The 19,305-nt window shown below is 40.3% G+C and overlaps 2 protein-coding genes across 10 annotated transcripts in view; one reads left to right on the top strand and one right to left on the bottom strand.

The window, feature by feature from the left end:
• Nucleotides 1-259: 259 nt before the first annotated feature.
• Nucleotides 260-9,143, top strand: LOC111868266 (mucin-2). Its single transcript, XM_023858760.1, has 2 exons — nucleotides 260-591; nucleotides 6,957-9,143. Exons 1-2 carry the CDS (start codon nucleotides 375-377, stop codon nucleotides 8,420-8,422), a joined length of 1,683 nt encoding a protein of 560 aa, XP_023714528.1. The 5' UTR covers nucleotides 260-374; the 3' UTR covers nucleotides 8,423-9,143.
• A 1,263-nt stretch (nucleotides 9,144-10,406) lies between these two features.
• The window catches only part of LOC111868261 (kelch-like protein 30), a 26,471-nt gene continuing 17,572 nt past the window's right edge, over nucleotides 10,407-19,305 (bottom strand). For all 9 annotated transcript variants that reach the window (XM_023858751.2, XM_023858750.2, XM_033752988.1 and 6 more), the window contains exons 5-6: nucleotides 17,384-17,590; nucleotides 10,407-12,856 (exon numbers count right to left, since the gene is read on the bottom strand). In XM_023858751.2, the coding sequence (XP_023714519.1) occupies nucleotides 12,549-12,856; nucleotides 17,384-17,590 (515 nt within the window). In that variant the 3' untranslated portion in view covers nucleotides 10,407-12,548. The remainder of the gene's footprint in view (nucleotides 12,857-17,383; nucleotides 17,591-19,305) is intronic.

The following is a 19,305-nucleotide window of genomic DNA, read 5'->3' as shown; positions in this document are numbered from 1 at the left end:
TAAAATATCACGGCATGCAATAAAAATAAACAAGCATCACCTTATTTAATTAGTGCAGTGGCTGAGAATAAAATACAAGCATATGAAACACGGTAACTGGGATAAAATAAAACGAATAAAATTCGACAATTAATTTCTTACGATAAGTAAAAGTTCGTGTCACACCTTTCACCTTGTGACGGCACACCAGTGTGCCGCGGCACACCGGTGTGCGGAACACTGCTATAGTCACCGGCTCCGACGTCTCACCCTTCCTTATCTACTGTAAATAACATCACAAGATTAGAACTACGATAACAATAGTTTATCATGATAATCCACTACCTTTGAAATACACTCGATATTACCTGTCACATGTCTTTCTACAAAATGATATGACGAAAACTGCCCGATACGATGGAAGAACCACACAGGATACACATAAGGGCCTTCCGAGTTGTTCCCTCCTCCAGTGCTGTTCAGATCCCACAATGGCGCGGATGGAACTGATTCTCCTGTCCCTGCTAGCGGTTGCCGTCACTGAGAAGGCGCTGGCTACAGGACGTGCGTCCATCGAGACCTGCAATGGAGACTGTGACCAAGTGCAACATGGTGAGGTGCAAACTGGAGTTGCAATTTCAAGTAATCACGGCATTCGTACTTCCATTCCACTTCCGCGTATTTCTTTAAAGACGGAATTTAAGAATGTAATACCGATTGAACAGGAGACACTTGCATGAGCAGGTGAGGTACTGATATCTGGAAAACATGCCTTTCACAATCAAGCCATGTGTATCATTCTAATCGCTGGCTCTACAAAACTAAGCCGAGTGATCTCAAATCTGAGATCAGTAGAGTCCCCACTAACAATTATATTCACTGCTTAATTCAATTTCATTTACTGCCCCAACTTCATTTTGCTCACAAGGAAATAAAAGGTAATGGTTTCTTTGGCACTCTACTTAACAGTGATTTCTCAAAAGAGAAGCTCTTTAGAATGAGATTTAAATGGAGGTTGATTGTGAGTGTAGAGTTTGGATAGGTGGGAAATGCTGGCGGTGTACTGGAGCACAAATGGACAATTCAGGAAGCATACCAGATCACTCAGACAGATATGCACCCGGATTCTCCCAGATGGAAACGTTACGCCTCATTAAGTCACGCTTGTTGCAGAATATCTCGGCAAGAATGACTCTTCGTTTATGTTCTGCTACTTATTGGGACGATAACAGAAACATCGATTCCATCCGCGTAAATTTTGAGTACAAGCCCTTAACAACACTACCTTGATCTCTATTTGTTCATTTGGTATATTATATTATTTCAGAAAATTAATTTCACGAATAATTATAACTAACTATACGTTCGAAATAGATTAGTGACACATCGTATAACCAGTTTTCCAAATCAGATATGAACAGAAAATTCTTGCTGAAGGGATATAGGAATTTGATCGGTAGTGCTCGAAGTTAACGAGGGGTTACTGCCGGTAAATACACGTGTGATAAAAAGATTAAGACTTTAGCAATGTCTCCTACAATTAAAATCTGTACATTTCATTGTCGTCTAAGATAAACTTATTTATTTTCTTTGCATTAGGGAACAATTTCGAAAAGTGAGAAGTGAGCCTGTTCGTATAATTATTTACAAAATTATGTTAAAAAACTGGATTGTCGATAAATATTCCTATTATTAGCTCCACAGAAAATGTATCCACAATTCTCCTATCAAGACTGACATTACTGAAGAAAATCAGTGTAAAATTGGATATTATCCAAGTGTTGATTTCGTAATTAGTGTTAATCACATAAGACTGCTGTTGAAAAACATTAGTATAGTGAGACAGTAAGTTGGCTGCAGAATAGTTTTCAAGAAATATGCAAAAATTATGTTGAATTTGATGCATACAAAAAACTAGTTTGCCTGAATAAAACTGTGATTTAACCTAAACTACAGTGAAGTTCGTATAAGAAAGCAACCCTGGCAAATGCCATTTTTATTCAGAATTGTGTGAAAGATGATTCATCACTATTGTTCTCTCAAAAATTCTCTAGACAATCAATGTAACCAATAAAACTAGAAATGCAAGATATAGTTCTAGGTGAATAGGTCAGTTTAAATGGCGAAAGTACATGTACCGTAGAAGAGAGCATAGATGTCCTGTTCCTATTCATTCACTAGGAAAGTCAAGAAATCAGCACGGAGAAGGTGAAGTATAGGTGTAATTTGCGTCTCCATAACGCAGGAAAAATGCATTATAAAGTTAGATAATAAATAATTTGAATATCTGGTAAATTTAAAATATTCTAGAAAGGCAGTAATTCATCAAATTTATATTCACAAAGAAGTTACTAACAGATAAATTCGGGAAATGCTTGCTGCCATGTTCAGAATATTTTGCCTTTGTGGCCTTATCTTAGAATAGAGGGACGCGAAATATAAAGCAGGGTGAATACAATTGCATAATAATCTGTGGGCGCTACGGTCCATGATAAACCTTTGACTCTGTTCTTTTTCCCTTGGCACTACAGCCCCAGTGGGCCTAGGCCTACCTCCATGAACTTCTCCGTTCACTTTGGTTTTTCTAGATCTTACACATTCGGTAGGACTCCTTGGGCGGGTGATCAGCTCGTCGCAGGCTTCTACCTGTACACAAACACAGAAAAACGCACACACACACACAAATTAAACATCCATGCCCTGAGTGGGATTCGAACCCACGATCCCGGTTTCCAAGCGAGCGAAGACAGTACATGCCTTAGACCGCTCGGCTACCATAACCGGCTTGATTCTGTTTTACAGTTTCTTAATCATACAGACTGTCGGCACGACTACTTGGGTGGGACATGAGACCGCCGCAAGGCCGCTACCTATGGAGAACAACAGAAACACAGAATAAAGGCAGACATCCATGCATCGAGCGGTATTCGAAATCACGACCCCAATGTTTGAACGGGGGAAGACAGTTTATGCCTTAAATCGCGCAGCTACTGTAATAGGCCACTCATATTGTTAGGGTGATGAAATCAATTAGATAAGATAGGCAAAATATGTAGCACGCATGTGAAATGTCCTGTTCGGAAAAATGTGAATGCAATTCTTCAGATGCTGACATAGAAGGAGGATGATATTAGGCTGGCCATTTAAGAAAATAGGATGTGAAATTTTAGATTAGATTTATCTTGCACAGGACAAGATTCAGCGACAGATTCTTCTTGACAAGGAAACGAACAATTAAGTTCCAAAAGAGGCGGGACATTTCATGAATTTATGAGCGATTATTAGTTTCTCAAATTCCATGGATTTGGTCGGGCCTTCAGAGGTCGGTGTAGATGATGACTGCCGTGACCGGCGTGACAGCGGCTTGCAACAACAAATCTCTCTGTCCAGTGAATGAAGAGCAAGGCGATTAAGACGTACAGTATCGCAAATAACCCATTTCGTGAGTGCACTTGCCCGCTCTTGTTGTAACGGCCAGAGAAACGACAGTCACACCTAATGGACGCTTTGCTGAAGACAAGGCAGACATTTTAATTAAGAATGTTGTTCCGAGATCACAAATTTCTGTAAGAATTTATTCTTGTAAACGACCGAGTATCTGAATAGCAAACAGCTTAGTTTTGGAAAAATTTGTCTATTTTGTTACATTCATCGAACAAGACGTGACGTCACTGCGCTCTGACGCACACATTTCAATACACAAGGGACAGATAACGGTGACTGCAAAACTGAAAATTTGAATTGCACTTTTTTAAAACGTAAATAACTTTGGTTTAACAAACGCAAAGTACCATACTATTTTTATCAGCGGAGCCCCTTCGGCTGCAAATGGAACTGACAGGAACCCAAGCCGAAACTGAACCCGGATGTACAAGAAGGGAACGGAAGGGCCAAACATCCAGAAAAAGACGCAAATGCATGCATGTCCGACTACCTAAATATTCACGCAGTTATCCGAATAATGAGTATGCTCACCGCTTTTTATATACTAAATGACTGTGTGACGGAAGGAAATCTTTCTGCGAAAGGACGCCTTTCCACTGCTCCCGTGTCCAGCCCAAGATTCGCCACACTACTGTGGCATCGCGTGCTGCCGCGCCTTCATAACCGCGGCTAAAGCAGTCACTGAAATCTGATTAATTTTATGATAAAAATTCTCATTACAATATAAAAATAAAGTAACTCGGAAAATTTGGACGATCAGTATATTTCCAATACAATTCCCAGTTTGATTTCTTTGTCTCTTTATGGAACAGAAGTAGCCATTTTAAAATTTTTAATCTGGTAATCATCCCAAGATAGATAGTGAGACACTGATCTAACAAAATAAGTAACTAATTAAACTGAATGACTTATAGTTCCTGATGTGATAAATGGACCGACACATTTACAATTTCGCTTATTGGCCGTTCATATAATCTAAACCTAATCACTAGAGATATGGTTAGCCAAGTAAGCTACTGAAAGACAAACAAATAATTGTTATTATTTTCAATGGTAGATGGATGAATATGTCATTCGTTGTCCAAATACTGTAAATACTGAAGCTTATAATGATGAGATATATAGGATATGGACTGGTCCTAATCTACATGTGTTTGTATGTCAGCTTACTATCTCTGTACCTGACAAGTCAGTTCCTTATCACCATGATATGGAGGCGTTTTCAGCTTGCGGATGGAGTGGCCGGCCTTCAAATGTTAGGGATGGCTGGGAATACTGAAGAAGTCACGGACGCTAAATCCGAGACCCACGTGAAGTTACTTGTTGCGTGACATACCCAACACGCGACAACTCCGATGGCTTTTTCTTGTCTGGAAACGTGAAAGAACACATTTCTGCAGTCCCTCCCATTTTGTGGCAAGATTAAAACGGTCGATGCCTACACGTTAAGGGGCATCTGAGAGCGCGCGCGACTCACTGTCATCTGCCTTGAATTGGATGGAGGCCGTTTCAAACACTTATTGTAACTAGGAGGCGTCCATGGTTTGGCCATCTGATAGTTTGCGCTCTGTGACGTTGACGCGTATCTTGAAAACTAAATGTCACAGGACGTATGCTGCATAATACTGTCGGCTGTTTTCTCAGCAATGTATCACACTATAGAAAGCGTGTGTGCGAATTTCTTGTTTCGCTCTGTACAAGTACATATACAGTATATACTACATAATTATTGTTCCAGTGCATATTTGCATGGTGTAATCTAGTAGGAGGCCGCCAGGGCTCACAAAGGACTGTCGTGCCAGTGATGATGATGATGATGATGATGAATCTAGTAGGGCCGCACTGCCTTTGTTTGACCTTACCTCCTGGTGTAAGTCTAGGTGAAAGATCCAAGACCATCTACTGCAACGAGTTATGAGACATTTATGTTTCCTTGTTGATGTAATACTACACATAGCGTTGGACTGAAAATACTGGATATAAATTGTGCCGGTCCAATCTATATGATCCATATGCAATGTAATTTAGATTTATTAATTTGTAAATTAATACCAGCCTCACTTCTGTTCAGTTTATCCCAAGGATATCTGAAAGTTCATAACACACTTGGTAGATTTAGAAAAAATTCTGTGCTGTTTGTGACAAACAGTAGACTTAGAACACACTTTGAGAACAAAGAAAGTTTCAGTTATAAGCATCTTGTATGTTATAAATACAACGATGCCTTTCAAAATTCTAAAAGTTTGTTACTTTGGAGTAAGAAATATTCATTTTATTGTTGTCGGTAGGAAGGCGGAGATGTTGGATGAGGTGTCCAGATATTGGCATGGAGAATATAGTGTCACGTGTTTATGGCTCCGTAGCTAATGATAACGGGTTCTGGATTGGATGATTGGATTCATTAACGCCTTCTTTTACAGAGTCTCCTACTCACAACCAATCACAGTGCTTTCACCAATCTACCCACTTCACAAATCTCTAGGACCGGCTCCATTCTGGTTCTCGTTCTCCATTGTACTCCGTTGTACTCCTAAAACTTCCAGCCTCAGAAATCCCTTTGTGCTCTCCTACAATTCCTTGGCACGGACCCTACGGAGAACACTTTTCTTCTGTTGTTCTAGAACGTGTGCTTAATTGCCCGTTACCTAGCAATGGATGTCCTATTGTTGAAAGGGTAACTCCGGAACTGTGTTTACAGGGCCGTTCCCTAGCAATAGTCATATGCGTGACAATAGATAACTGGAGGTCCGCGGTGATTTGATTACACAAGGTTCCCATGTCCACCCACAGTGTACCATTAACCAATTAGAAAGCAGTTTCAGCTGGACTGAGACGAGATTTACATATTTTATATTAGAAAAGAATAGTGAGATAGTGGTCGATGAACCACAGCAAAAGGGGGAACAGCTTTTGAAACAACTGTCACATAAAGAGAAACCGTGCAAGAAAAATCGACCGAATTCGGAAAATAACTTGTATTGACGTAAAACGGTAAAGCTGTCCCTGTGATTAACTAAGCACTACGTCATGAAGATGTATGCTCCAACATTCTCCACTTCGGCACTAGATGGGGGTTAGTGGTCAGCTTCACGCCCCGGCCGCTTTACGCCCAGAGGAAAGAGACCCCGGTATCCAGTGTAGGTAATAACAATTTTAATTTAAAATAGGAAATAAGTAAATAATTATTCACCAAGTGAAGTCTTCCTCTGTTCAGTTACAATTAGGGCAGTCTCCCGTTTCTGATTTACTGCCAATTCAAACGCCTTTTAATTCAGCCAAGAGTTGTACTGGCGTGCTGAGCAGCCATAACGCACCAGAGGAAAGAGAGGACTCGACACGACAGTAACATCGGAAAAATATCTCTTGGCGCCCAAATTAACACCCTATTATATATTTTCCTCATCCCACCTTGGTACTCTGTACACATAACACATCGTAGGAGGATGGAACTTGGAGCTCAATGTCAACAACAATAATTGCGTGATGGGTTATGAACTGTGCTTTATTCATAGATACTTCTTTTTTTTTTGTAGATGCTCTTGAACTTAGACATACTTCTCTCCGGAAGCGTCGTGACAGCAGAGCTGCTATCCACGCAGAAGATGGGGAAAGCGACATAACAGCTGCAACTACCGAAACTGCAAGCCCCACATTAACAATTACCGAAACAGCTACACCTACAGAAACAACTACAATCACACCAACTACAACTACCGAAACTACACCTACAGAAACAACTACAATCACAACACCAACTACACCTACAGAAACAACTACAATCACAACACCAACTACAACTACCGAAACTACAACCACAACGCCAACTACAACTACCGAAACTACACCTACAGAAACAACTACAAGCACAACACCAACTATAACTACCGAAACAACTACAATCACATCAACTACAACTACCGAAACAACTACACCCACAGAAACAACTACAATCACAACACCAACTACACCTACAGAAACAACTACAATCACAACACCAACTACAACTACCGAAACTACACCTACAGAAACCACAACACCAACTACAACTACCGAAACTACACCCACAGAAACAACCATAAGCACAACACCAACTACAACTACTGAAACAACTACACCTACAGAAACAACTACAACCACAACACCAACTACAACTACCGAAACAACCACACCTACAGAAACAACTACAAGCACAACGCCAACTACAACTACTGAAACTACACCTACAGAAACAACACCAAGTACAACTACCGAAACAACCACACCTACAGAAACAACTACAACTACCGAAACAACTACACCCACAGAAACAACTACAAGCACAACACCAACTACAACTACCGAAACAACTACACCTACAGAAACAACAAGCTCAACACCAACAACTACAGAAACAACTACAATCACACCAATTACAACTACAGAAACAACCACAAGCACACCAACTACAACTACCGAAACAACTACACCAACAGAAACTACACCAACTACAACTACCGAAACAACTACACCCACAGAAACAACCACCCCAACTACAACTACCGAAACAACCACAAGCACACCATCAACTACAACTACAGAAACAACTACAAGCACAACACCAAGTACAACTACCGAAACAACTACAAGTACAACACCAATCACAACTACAAGCACAACACCAATTACAACTACTGAAACAAGCACGACACCAACTAGTATTACTGAAACAACTACAACTACAGAAACAACTACAAGCACACCAACTACAATTACCAAAATAACTACAACTACAGAAACAACACCATCTACAACTACAGAAACAACTACAAGCACAACACCATCTACAACTACAGAAACAACTACAAGCACACCACCTTTTACAACTACCGAAACAAGTACAAGGACATCGGTTACAACTACAGAGACCACCACTACAGACAGTACCACTAGATCATCATTGTGGGTTCCCACGCTCACAGTAATGTGCGGAATGGCACTCTTCTTCTGGAAAGTAACATAATCATGTGTTTCGGGACGGAAGGACCTCAGTGCACCGATGATATATAAGTTAGGACCTTCATAGTAGTTCCGTAACTGTGACAATAAGAACTTTATTTCAAACAATATTTATTGGTCGCATCATGCATTTACGACCATGCAGAACATTGGGGCACCATTACAATATATACAATTACCTATTATATACCTGTGTTTTTCACATGCACGTGCACAATATGCAGGCTGTGTAAAAATACCGCATTGTAAGAGACGTATATCTATTGGAAATGTCTGCTAAAGCCCTGAGGTACCTTGGCATGCCTCCCCATTTGATCTGCAGACCACATTTCTGCACACAGTGTCAGCTAAGGTACACATATGAATTCTATGAAGTTGGTAGTTATTCTCATAAGAGAGGAAGATGTTTACTGTCTTACATATGTGAAATCCAATATTAAACAAGTGTACTTAGTTGACTGAAATACAAAATTTGTACAATTTTTCGTGTTGTTGTTTCAAAGAGCAGTATGTGACTTCCTTTTTTCATTTTCCCTGTTTAACGGAATTTTTATTTATTTTCTTATTCTCCTTTTCCTTCTTGATATATTACGCCCTCTGGCTTGTTCCCATTCAGAATTAGTCTGATATTGTGAATCTTAGGGGAGATCAGTAGGACTCCTTGGAAGGGGGATCAGCTCATAGCCAGGCATCTACCTACAACATAAACACAGAAAAAACGCAGATATACAGAGTTATTCAAGAAGAATGAACCGATTTTATTACACAATATTTTATTAAAAGAAAGTAATACAAAACTCCAGCCAAGTCACAAGTATTCTACTCACAATCAACTTTTATTTCCTGTCTTACAAGTGTTCAATGTGGCCACCACCCGCAGCACGGGCAACATCAATGAGATAAGAGAAGTCCTCCCAGGCGCGTATCAGCATATCACGATGCACTGAGTTAATCACTGTTGTTATTCGATGTTCAAGGTCATCGAGGTTAGTGGGTAGCGGTGAAACATAAATTTGATCTTTTACATATCCCCACAAGAAGAAATAACACATGGTGAAGTCTGGGGATCTCACAGGCATAGCACAAAGGGCAAGGTCTTGGGCCCCCTTCCAACCAATCCATCGCTGGGGCACTTTTTTCATTTTAAAAAGCTCGGACCATCAGGTGCCAATGAGGCATTGCTTCATCTTGTTGAAAAATGAAGTCATGCAAATCTGCTTGCAGTGAAGTGAAGAGCCAGTTTTGGAGCATATCGAGATAGGTTTGTCCTGTAACGGTGTTTCCTTCTAAGAAAAAGGGACCATAAACCTTGTCCTGAGACACAGCACAGAAGATGTTCTCCTTAGGGAAATCTCTTTCGTACTCAACTGTTTCATGTGGGTGCTCTGTTCCCCAAATACGCACACTGTGACGATTGACTTGTGACTTGTGCTCAAGTGAAAAGTCGCTTCATTACTAAAAATTAAACGTGAAATGAAGGTTTCGTCTTCCATCATCTCCAGCATCGAAGCGCAAAATTCCATCCGCTTCCTTTCGTCGTCATTGGTAAGTGCCTGAACGAGCTGCAGTCTGTATGGTTTCAAATGTAGACGTACTGTTGGCACACGCCAGACAGTGGATTGGGGGATCGCAAGCTCACGGCTAGCTCGATTTGTTGACTTCCACGGGCTCCTTTCAAACGCAGCACGGATTCTCGCCACTTGTTCCTTCGAGACTCGTGGTCATCCTGGACTTTTTCCTTTACACAGACACCCACTCTNGTTCAGCTGGGTCCACTTGGCACAGTGGCCACTGATTGGCCTATTGTATCTACCCCAGGTGATTATGATGATGGAGAATTTGGTGGAATGAAGATTGGCAGGGCAACCAAAGTACTCGGAGAATACCCGCCCCAGTGCCACTTTGTCACCACAAATCCCACTTGACCAGACCTGGGATCGAACCTGGGCCGCCGTGGTGGGAAGCCAGCGACTAACTGCTTGATCTATGGCGCGGCCTGACGGTCATTATATAGGTCATCTTTCTGGATTTTTTTGGTCATTTTAAAAATATTTTTAGGTCATCAGAATCTGGGTCCTTGTTATAAATATTGACAGTTGAAAGTAATAAACATCACAATAAATTCAGTTATCAATTTGAATCCTGTGTATAATCACTAACCCATGACAACTCTTGTCAGAAGAGCGGGTCTGGACTGAACTGTAGACTGCTGGATTGGAACTGATCTGACAGCTGATCATGGGGGACATGGAGCAACTAACAGTTGCCAAGCAAGGAATGAAGATCAGTCAAAAACTGAAATTAGAGATGCCAGGAAAAATGAAGGCCATCATAACTGTCACTCAAGAAAAGACAGAGGCCATGTTAAAGGACTGCAAGGATCAAATGAGGGCCAGCCAGGCATAAATGGAAGCTGCGAAAAACTCCATATTTGAATAGACTATGAAGACACAGTTGGAAGATGTACTGGCATCTGCTGACCAATGGACCCAAGAACCTCTGCAAAGACTAAACTCTGAAACTGAAGGCAAATCAACATACAAGCGAAGAATGCATCTGCTGACAAGTGGACTCAGAGCCTCTGTGATTAATTCAACATGGGGGTCCTGATTTGTATCAGGGAGCAGAGGAAAATAATGGAAGGGTTAAGACAGTCACCAGACCCTGAATTTGAACATTCTGTTAACAAGAGCAGTCAAAAACATGATATACCAACACCAGCTACTTCAAACCAACACGAGCAAAGAATCAACAATACAACACAGTAAATGCTGAAACAACCCCATACAGATCAGAATAATACTCCTCCAGAGAGAGAGATGGAGTACATGCTCCTGAGAATATCAGAATATCAGATCTCCTTCAAGGCATACAGCTGATCTAGGACATACCACTTTCCACCAGCAAAGTAAGCTATCAAGCACAGAAACAAAGGATGAATCCCCATTCTTTGAAGCAAAGTATGTAACGGCACAGCAGACTAGAAAGACTTGAATTTGCTGTAGATGTTTGTATTTTGTAAACAGTAGCGAAGTGTTCTGATTATCTAACATAAATTGGTTCTGTGCCTACGCACCATGCCATGTAGGAGTTCAGAGGCAAAGAAGGTAAATCTGTACTCACTCCTAACCACTGCACTTGATGAGGGAGAGGGGTTAGCCTTATGGCTGCTTCATGACTAGTCAGACAGTCCTCAGCACTAACTGCATGGGAAGGTGGTTGAGCTTCAGAGCTGGTATGGATGAGGTGCGGAAGATAAAAACATGCCTAGGAAAGGAACCCCATAGTCCAATTTGTAGCATGTCACTCTACTGACAAAGCTATTCAACTCATGAAAAAATTACTGACATTCCTTTGGTTTGTAAATTTTTGAGAAATCCACTCTACATCTACCTTACAAAAATACCATGTTCTGCAAAACATGTGCCAAACTACAATATGATATTATACATGCAGTTTTGGGTGAAAAATGCTGCAACAACATGTCTGCCAACCATGACATTACTGTGAACAATGGTACCACTATGGATGACATCTACCATTACACTACTACAGGAATTTTAATTATACATAGGTGGCAACAAGAAAAAGGAATCACAGGAAGTGACATGCACATGCGCATACATATACATTCATTCATTCATGACACCTTCTGTCATGTGTGTTGTCTGTATAGTAAATGTTCTACAGTGTAAGTGCCCCATCTCTGATTAACAGTACAGTACATTGTACAAAAATTACAATACTCCTATAAATTAAATGGTTGACAATCAGACACATGTTGACATATCATTTTTCACCCAACTTTATGTGTATAATATGATCCCACAGTTTGAAACACATTTCCCATAAAATTGTATATACATATCCTAACAACTAAAGACTAGACATAGCTGACTCTAGGTGCTCTACATTAAGAAATAAAAGAAAACATGATATCCAATCACCAAATGAATGCTGAGTCCTGTTTACACTTTACATGCCACAAGAACATAAAATTCTGCAGCATAGGTTTGGTGACTCCACAGAAGATTGAAAACAGGCACAGAAGTCACAAAATATACCATCATTTTCTGCTGTAAATAATATTCTCATTTTATATTGCAACCAGTTATAGAAATTGCAGGTATTTAATATTTTATCAAGGGAAAACAACCAATGCTATGTTTTGGGCTGAAGTCAGATATGCCATTAGCATCCTGTGTGTTTGAATGACCATTCCACAACACACTGAATGTTCCTGAGGTGAGCGAATATGCTTCTACATACATAGCATCACTTTCATCAGTGGAGAATGAGTAGATGACATTGTGCACAAGACAAGTGTTGGATGTGTTGTGACAGAAGTGGCCAAGAAGCTCAAACCTTGAAGTCTGGCCATCAATATCAGTAATGCTGAAGTGTGGAGAAAATCGAACAAGTTCTGTGGAGTATGTACCTGAAAAGAACAAATTTCACTACATGAGAAAAATTACTGTATAGATACAGGACCTCTTATCCATGAAGCTTGGGACCAGATCGAAACAAAGATTTCTGGTCCTAGGTCTAGCATGTACTTAAAATATAAGATAAAGTATAACAATTAAATTATAATTTACTTATCCAAACTCTTCACTTTATGGAAGCACATTTCTCTAATTCATAAGCATTTCACCTCAATGTTTAAATTCGATGTAAAGTTTTTTCTTTAGGCCATCCCCCTAGCCACTGGGCTTTCTACTGGTCATTTGGAAATGTTTCTGATCAAAAGAAAATGGCAAGTGACCACAATAATCACACAAAATCAAGTATACAAACAAACGGGCAGGTCTGACCTGTGGGAGGCTATGCACCCTTCAAAGATAGGGACCAGCCAACAAATTGTTCAGTCACTGCTGCCAACTGAGCCGTGTTTACATTCGTATGGCTCAGAAAAGAGTAGGCTGGCCCAGTATCCCCCCCCCCCACGCCCAAGGCATCTGTGCCATTATTTCCACAGTTCATGCAATCCCATCATTCCCGCGTACCATGTGATTTCCCTTTCCTCCAGTTGTTTAGAAAGAAGTAGGGAGAGTTGTAAGTTAGTCTTTCGTTTTCCAGCAGTCAACGAGTTAGGTGGTGAAATTCTGAAATGGAACCAGAGATAAAGGCAGTGATCATCCCCCCAAACTGTAGTATGGAAAGAGGGGAGGAGTTGCTAACAACCCATCAGTTTATTTATTCTTTTCAGTCTGTTATTGAATGCTGCTGTCAGTATAGAGTTTATATAGCATTGATGATTGGATGATTAATGAATACGGAGCAGTGTGTGGAATGAGTACTGGTAGGAGAAAACCTGCTCCAGTGCCACTTTTCCATGAGTCCCACATGACCTGATCTTGGATCAAACCCTGGCTGCCTCGATATGAAGCCGGCGACTAACCACCTGTGTTATGGAACAGCCATCCATCAGTTTAAAGAACAGCAAGATTTTTGAATGCAAGGTAAGTTTCCTTCATATATCAGAATGACACTGGCAAGTGGAAATGGAGGTATTCAGACACATTCTTCAGTATACAGGGTGTTTCAAAAAGAGCTTTAAAACTTTCAAAGCTTATATAAATTTATACAGAGGACATACACAACGTTTTGAACTGCCATAATGTAGCAAAACACACTGAGTTTCATGCACGTGGTACTGTAGTACCCAAATACCGCCACCACGAGCGCTCCCGCAGTTGAAATCAAGATGGCTACTTTCACAGGTGCAGAGCATGCTCGTTGTGTGTTTAGGTTCCAAGAATCGAAGTCTGCTACACAAGTCCAATGGAAATTTCGCACTCAGTATCGCAAGGAATCTCCCAGTAGGCTTACAATTTAATCCTGGCACAAGAATGTTGTTCATACCGGATGTTCTGTGCACCATGCCAAGTCACCTGGTCGGCCACGTGTTTCTGACGCTACAGTGGAACGGATTAGGGAGAGCTTCGTCTGAAGTCCATGAAAGTCAACGCGATGTGCGTCTCAGGAAACTGGTATTCCAAATGTTACTGTGTGGCGAATGTTACAAAAACGTTTACACTTAAAAGCGGACAAACTATCCCTCGTTCAACACCTTACGGATGCAGATAAGGTGGTTCATAAGGAATTCTGTATGCAAATGTATCATCGGATACAAGATGATGAGAAGTCTCTGGACTCCGTAATTTTCAGTGATGAGAGCACGTTTCATGTCAGTGGTAAGGTCAATGCCCACAACTGCAGGATCTAGGGCAGCGAAAATCTGTGTCTCCCTGAAACATGTTCGTGATAGCCCAAAGGTGAACATGTTTTGTGCCCTCAGCAAAGAAAGAGTGTACGGCCCCTTCTTCTTCATGGAGATGACCATTACCGGTATTGTGTATCTGGACATGCTCCAAGAGTTCCTCATTCCACAGTTAGATGAAGATTATCAAGAAGGACGCATTCACTTCCATCAAGATGGCGCACCCCCTCATTACCTTGGAGATGTGTGCGAGTACCTCAACATCCGTTTCCCAGGTCGGTGGATTGGTAGTGGCACCGATAGCATGGCCACCTCGTTCCCCAGATCTTATTCCCCTGGATTTTTTCTTATGGGGATTCGTTAAAGATCGAGTGTTCGTACCACCTTTGCCTGCAAATGTCATTGAGCTCCGAACTCAAATTGCTGCCACAGTTGCATAAGTGACACCAGAGATGCTACATAGCATGTGACAAGACTGACTACAGGTGGGACGTCTGCTGCATTGCCAATGGAAGTCACATTGAACCATAACTATCCAAGGTAAAACTCGGTGTGTTTTGCTACATTATGACAGTTCAAAACGTTGTGTATGTCCTCTGTATAAATTTATATAAGTTTTCAAAATTGTAAAGCTCTTTTTGAAACACCCTGTATAATCAAATTATCTTCAACAGATAAATATTGAGACATGTCTAACTGTTGCTGGGCAACGGGAGGTGGAACAAGTTACCATGAAGACAGACCCTTGATAAATGGTCGGTTGCCAAGTTATGCAACAGTGGAAACGAGGTTACGCAACAGTAAGAAAATTGGCGTTTGTCTGTGCCTAGCTGAGCCGAGCCAAAGCGCACTGGTTGCTATGCAGCATTGCCCAGCAACGCCTCTGTAAACATGGCATCATGCAACAGGGGAGTCCATGCAGTGACTGTTGCTAGGCAATCAGTAAACACGACGTCATGCAACAGTGAAAGCTATCACGTAACTGTTTTCTGTGTTACTAGTGTGGAAGCTACATAACAGGAGTATTCGTCAGTGAGAGGAAGTAACCAGTCAGTTGCAGTCTAGCATTCGCCAGAGTGAGCTGAAATCCATTGCTATTGAGTTGTATCGAGTGAATGGAAATGACTACAGGAAAAGTATTGTGATACTGCTGATGGCAGTAGTTGTGAGATTGTAAATTGTGTAAATGTAAGAGCGAATGTGCAATAAATTCACTATATCCAAGATGGCGTGAAGTTATTTGTCGCGTTACATACCCAACACATGACAATATATTTCTCAATTGGAATACAATTAGTGATCTACTGGCTTCCTACATATCTTTTTGAGAGAGTTTCAGTTTAGCATTCTCACCTTCTGTAGCAGCACTGTGCATCACCCCAGCAAGTAGTTTCCTAATTGATGATGTCTGAGTGGGGATAATAGAGCCAGACTTTGGAAATAAATTAAGTTAGAAGTCCAAAACTGAAATCAAATCAAACTGCCAAAAGGAAAGAGATGTGAGAGGGCCAAGACCTTCTTCCCCTTTCCAGTGGATGAAGACATAGTGATTGGACTTTGGTAATGAAGAAGATGAGATTGCCCAAAACGGCAATGGATGGCCCAAATAAAGAGAAGAGATGTCAGGGACACAAGCGACACACTTGAAAAAATAAGAGAAGAGATAAGACAGAAACTTTCATCTCATTCAGTCATCAAGAGACAATAAAATAATTTCATGTGGGACAATTTAGCTGTTATACCTGATATTGATAATGAAGTATAATGAGTACATGCAGTACTCAGAAATTTTATTTACTGAATGAAGCAATAATAAATTATCAACCATGTTCTGCACGAAATCAACATATAAGAGAGCAACAGCAATAGAAGCCAGAATATCTAGAAAATTATGCAGTCCATTGGTAATTTATGCATAGGCAGGAGCTGTCTCTACACCACCAATTATAGAGGGACTTCAATGTAAATATTGCTGCTAGAAATTAACGTACACTAAACAATCTTCTCTTTAACATGTATGCCTGTGATGACAGCTTTATGCAGCTTAAATATGCAAGATAAACTTTATCCAATAAATGAAGTTTCTAACTATTATATACCTTACTTGATGACATTCATTACTTTACTATCATAATAAAATAATTATGACAGGTGGATTAAAACTGTGTAAGTTCTTACATTATATAACCTTCACGCAATTAAATGTTTACATAGAGCAGATCATAAAATAACTTGGGTTTACTAATATAATACAAGTAAAAAGACACTTCAGTCACATAAAAATAACTTCTTTCCTTTTACCTTACCCTTTCCAAACTCTTTCAGAGCTGTGTGAACCATTATTTTCAATTCTCATCCCCAAACCATCCAAATCTGTTCTCTCCCAACTAATATGGTCAAACACTTCACAGTTGCAAACCTCTTGTGGACATAAAATGTTCCATAATTTGGCAGAAAAGAATCAATGGTGGATTATTTGTTTGATTATAATATGGAAAATGCAGAAAATGACAGCTAATGGTTGCAGTGCTTTGTGTATTTATTTAAAAATAAAACACTACTTTCTTCTTCCTATCAGAAGGAAAATAATTTGAGAACACCAGGTACAGATTTAGTTAATGGGGATGGGCTAAGTCAGTCTGGTAACTGCAAAGGAAGATGGCTCAATGTATTATGATTTTTCATGCAAAATAGTTGTAGGTAACTACTGTAACAGTGTAATGCAAAACCATTAAAACATACCAGTGAGATATATCCATTCACCATGTGGCATGGCACAGTTGAAAGACATGTTTGATGGAAGTGCTGCTTCTGGCATAATGAACCAGTTATCAGAACTTGGATGATAGATGTAGACTTGCGGCCCAAATACAAATATTTGCTGCTTGAAGGCGCAGCATGCTGCAGAGTACTGGCTATGAGGCAGTGAGGCACAGCGGCTCCAGCATTCTAAACAAAACAACTTATTTATAAATCACCCGAAAATCTGTCAGATTACAATGCTGGGACATTTGTTACATATTATATTGTTCATATTTTAAATGATTCCATTATGCAAGCATGCAAAGTGACTGGCTGTAAGGCAGATGATATTCAATATATGGCAGCATGTGGAAGGATTTCTCTTTTTGTCATCACTTCCAGACTGACTCTGGGCCCTATCTGGCCTCTTATCCAGTGAATACTGAAACGTTTCAATATGGATGAGTATCTGGTGCATGAATCTGATCTCTCACATCCATTTAATGCCAAGGTCTGGGATATGAGCTTTACCATGTACACACATTCATATCATAATTAAGCACAGAAAAATTCTGCCTTGAACTATGTATTATTGTCTCCATTCTCAGATTAATTGTTGTTCTTGTTCCATTATTCTGGCTTTCAGCTTTCATGCCACAATATTCTGTCATGAAAATAATTACTGTGTCATCTGAATACAAAACAATTTAATTTCAAATCTATGTCAGGACATTGATTTTTGTGAACGAAATGGACTGATTGTCACCAACGCTTGGTTCAAGAAGCCAAAGAGAAGAATTTACACATGGAAGGCGTCTGGGGATTGGAGGAGGCATCAGCTGGACTACATCCTTGTGAAACATCGATTCAGAAACAGTGTGAAGGATGTGAAGACGCTGCCTGGGGCAGATATTGACTCTGACCACAACTTACTGGTTGCCAAGTTCCAAACCAGGTTGAAGAAAATTATAAGAGTTCAAAAGCGCAGACCTAGATGGGATTTGGAGAAGTTATATGCTCAAAGACAAAGCGTGCAGGAGACCCTAGAAGTGAAACTCGGTGCAATTAAAGGTGAAAGCGGAAATGCTGAAGTGCAGTGGAACAATATAAAAAAATGNCTTGAGAAGATATGTAATGAGATTATAGAATTTCAAAGAACAGGATGTTATGATTTGATGTACATAAAGACAAAAGAACTAGGATGGAAAGAGAACCATGGGATTCAAAATATTGGCATCGAAGACTCCCAGTGGAATAGAACAGTAGATCAGAGGCAAGTGCTGAAAATTTGGGAAAATTGTATTACAGAGCTATATGATCGACCTAATCGGCCAGAAACATTAGAAGTTGAAACGGAAGAAGAAGTAGATACAGACGAGAAAGGGAAAGGCTACAGGAGATGATGATGTACCTGGAGATGTGCTCAAGTTACTAGGAGAAGGTGGTTTGAAAACACTGACAAAACTAATGAACACCATATATGAAATTGGAGAGTGGCCCAAGGACTTTACAGAAGTTACACGTACAATGATTGCCTTAAAGAAAGAGACAAAAGCTACAAAATGCAGCGACCATCGCACAATAAGCCTTATTGCACATACAGCAAAGATAATAGCAAAGATACTTAAAAGAAGAATTGAAAGGAAAATAGAGGATATCCTTGGAGAGGATAGTTTGGATTTAGAAGAGGAAAAGGAACCAGGGATGCAATTGGGAAGATGAGAATTATAGCAGAATGAAGATGAAGATGAAGATCATTTGACTGTGTAAATTGGACCAAATTAATGCACATCCTAAAGGAAACAGGTATCGATTGGCGTGAAAGAAGATTGATTAGTAAATTGTACATGGATCAGAAAGTTTAGAGTGCAACTGAAAAGAGGGGAGACAAGAAGTGTGAAGATTGGAAGAGGTGTTCGACA

Source organism: Cryptotermes secundus, unplaced genomic scaffold (genome assembly GCF_002891405.2).
Source record: "Cryptotermes secundus unplaced genomic scaffold, Csec_1.0 scaffold721, whole genome shotgun sequence".
Lineage (NCBI taxonomy): Eukaryota > Metazoa > Arthropoda > Insecta > Blattodea > Kalotermitidae > Cryptotermes > Cryptotermes secundus.
Note: the sequence above shows the minus strand (reverse complement) of the source record. Positions and strands in the feature narration are given on the sequence as shown.

Coding starts and splice junctions, on each gene's coding strand:
- LOC111868266 (XM_023858760.1), top strand. CDS start 375: ATGACGAAAACTGCCCGATACGATGGAAGAACCACACAGGATACACAT. Junction 592..6,956: donor CTGTGACCAAGTGCAACATG/GTGAGGTGCAAA, acceptor TTTTTTTTGTAG/ATGCTCTTGAACTTAGACAT.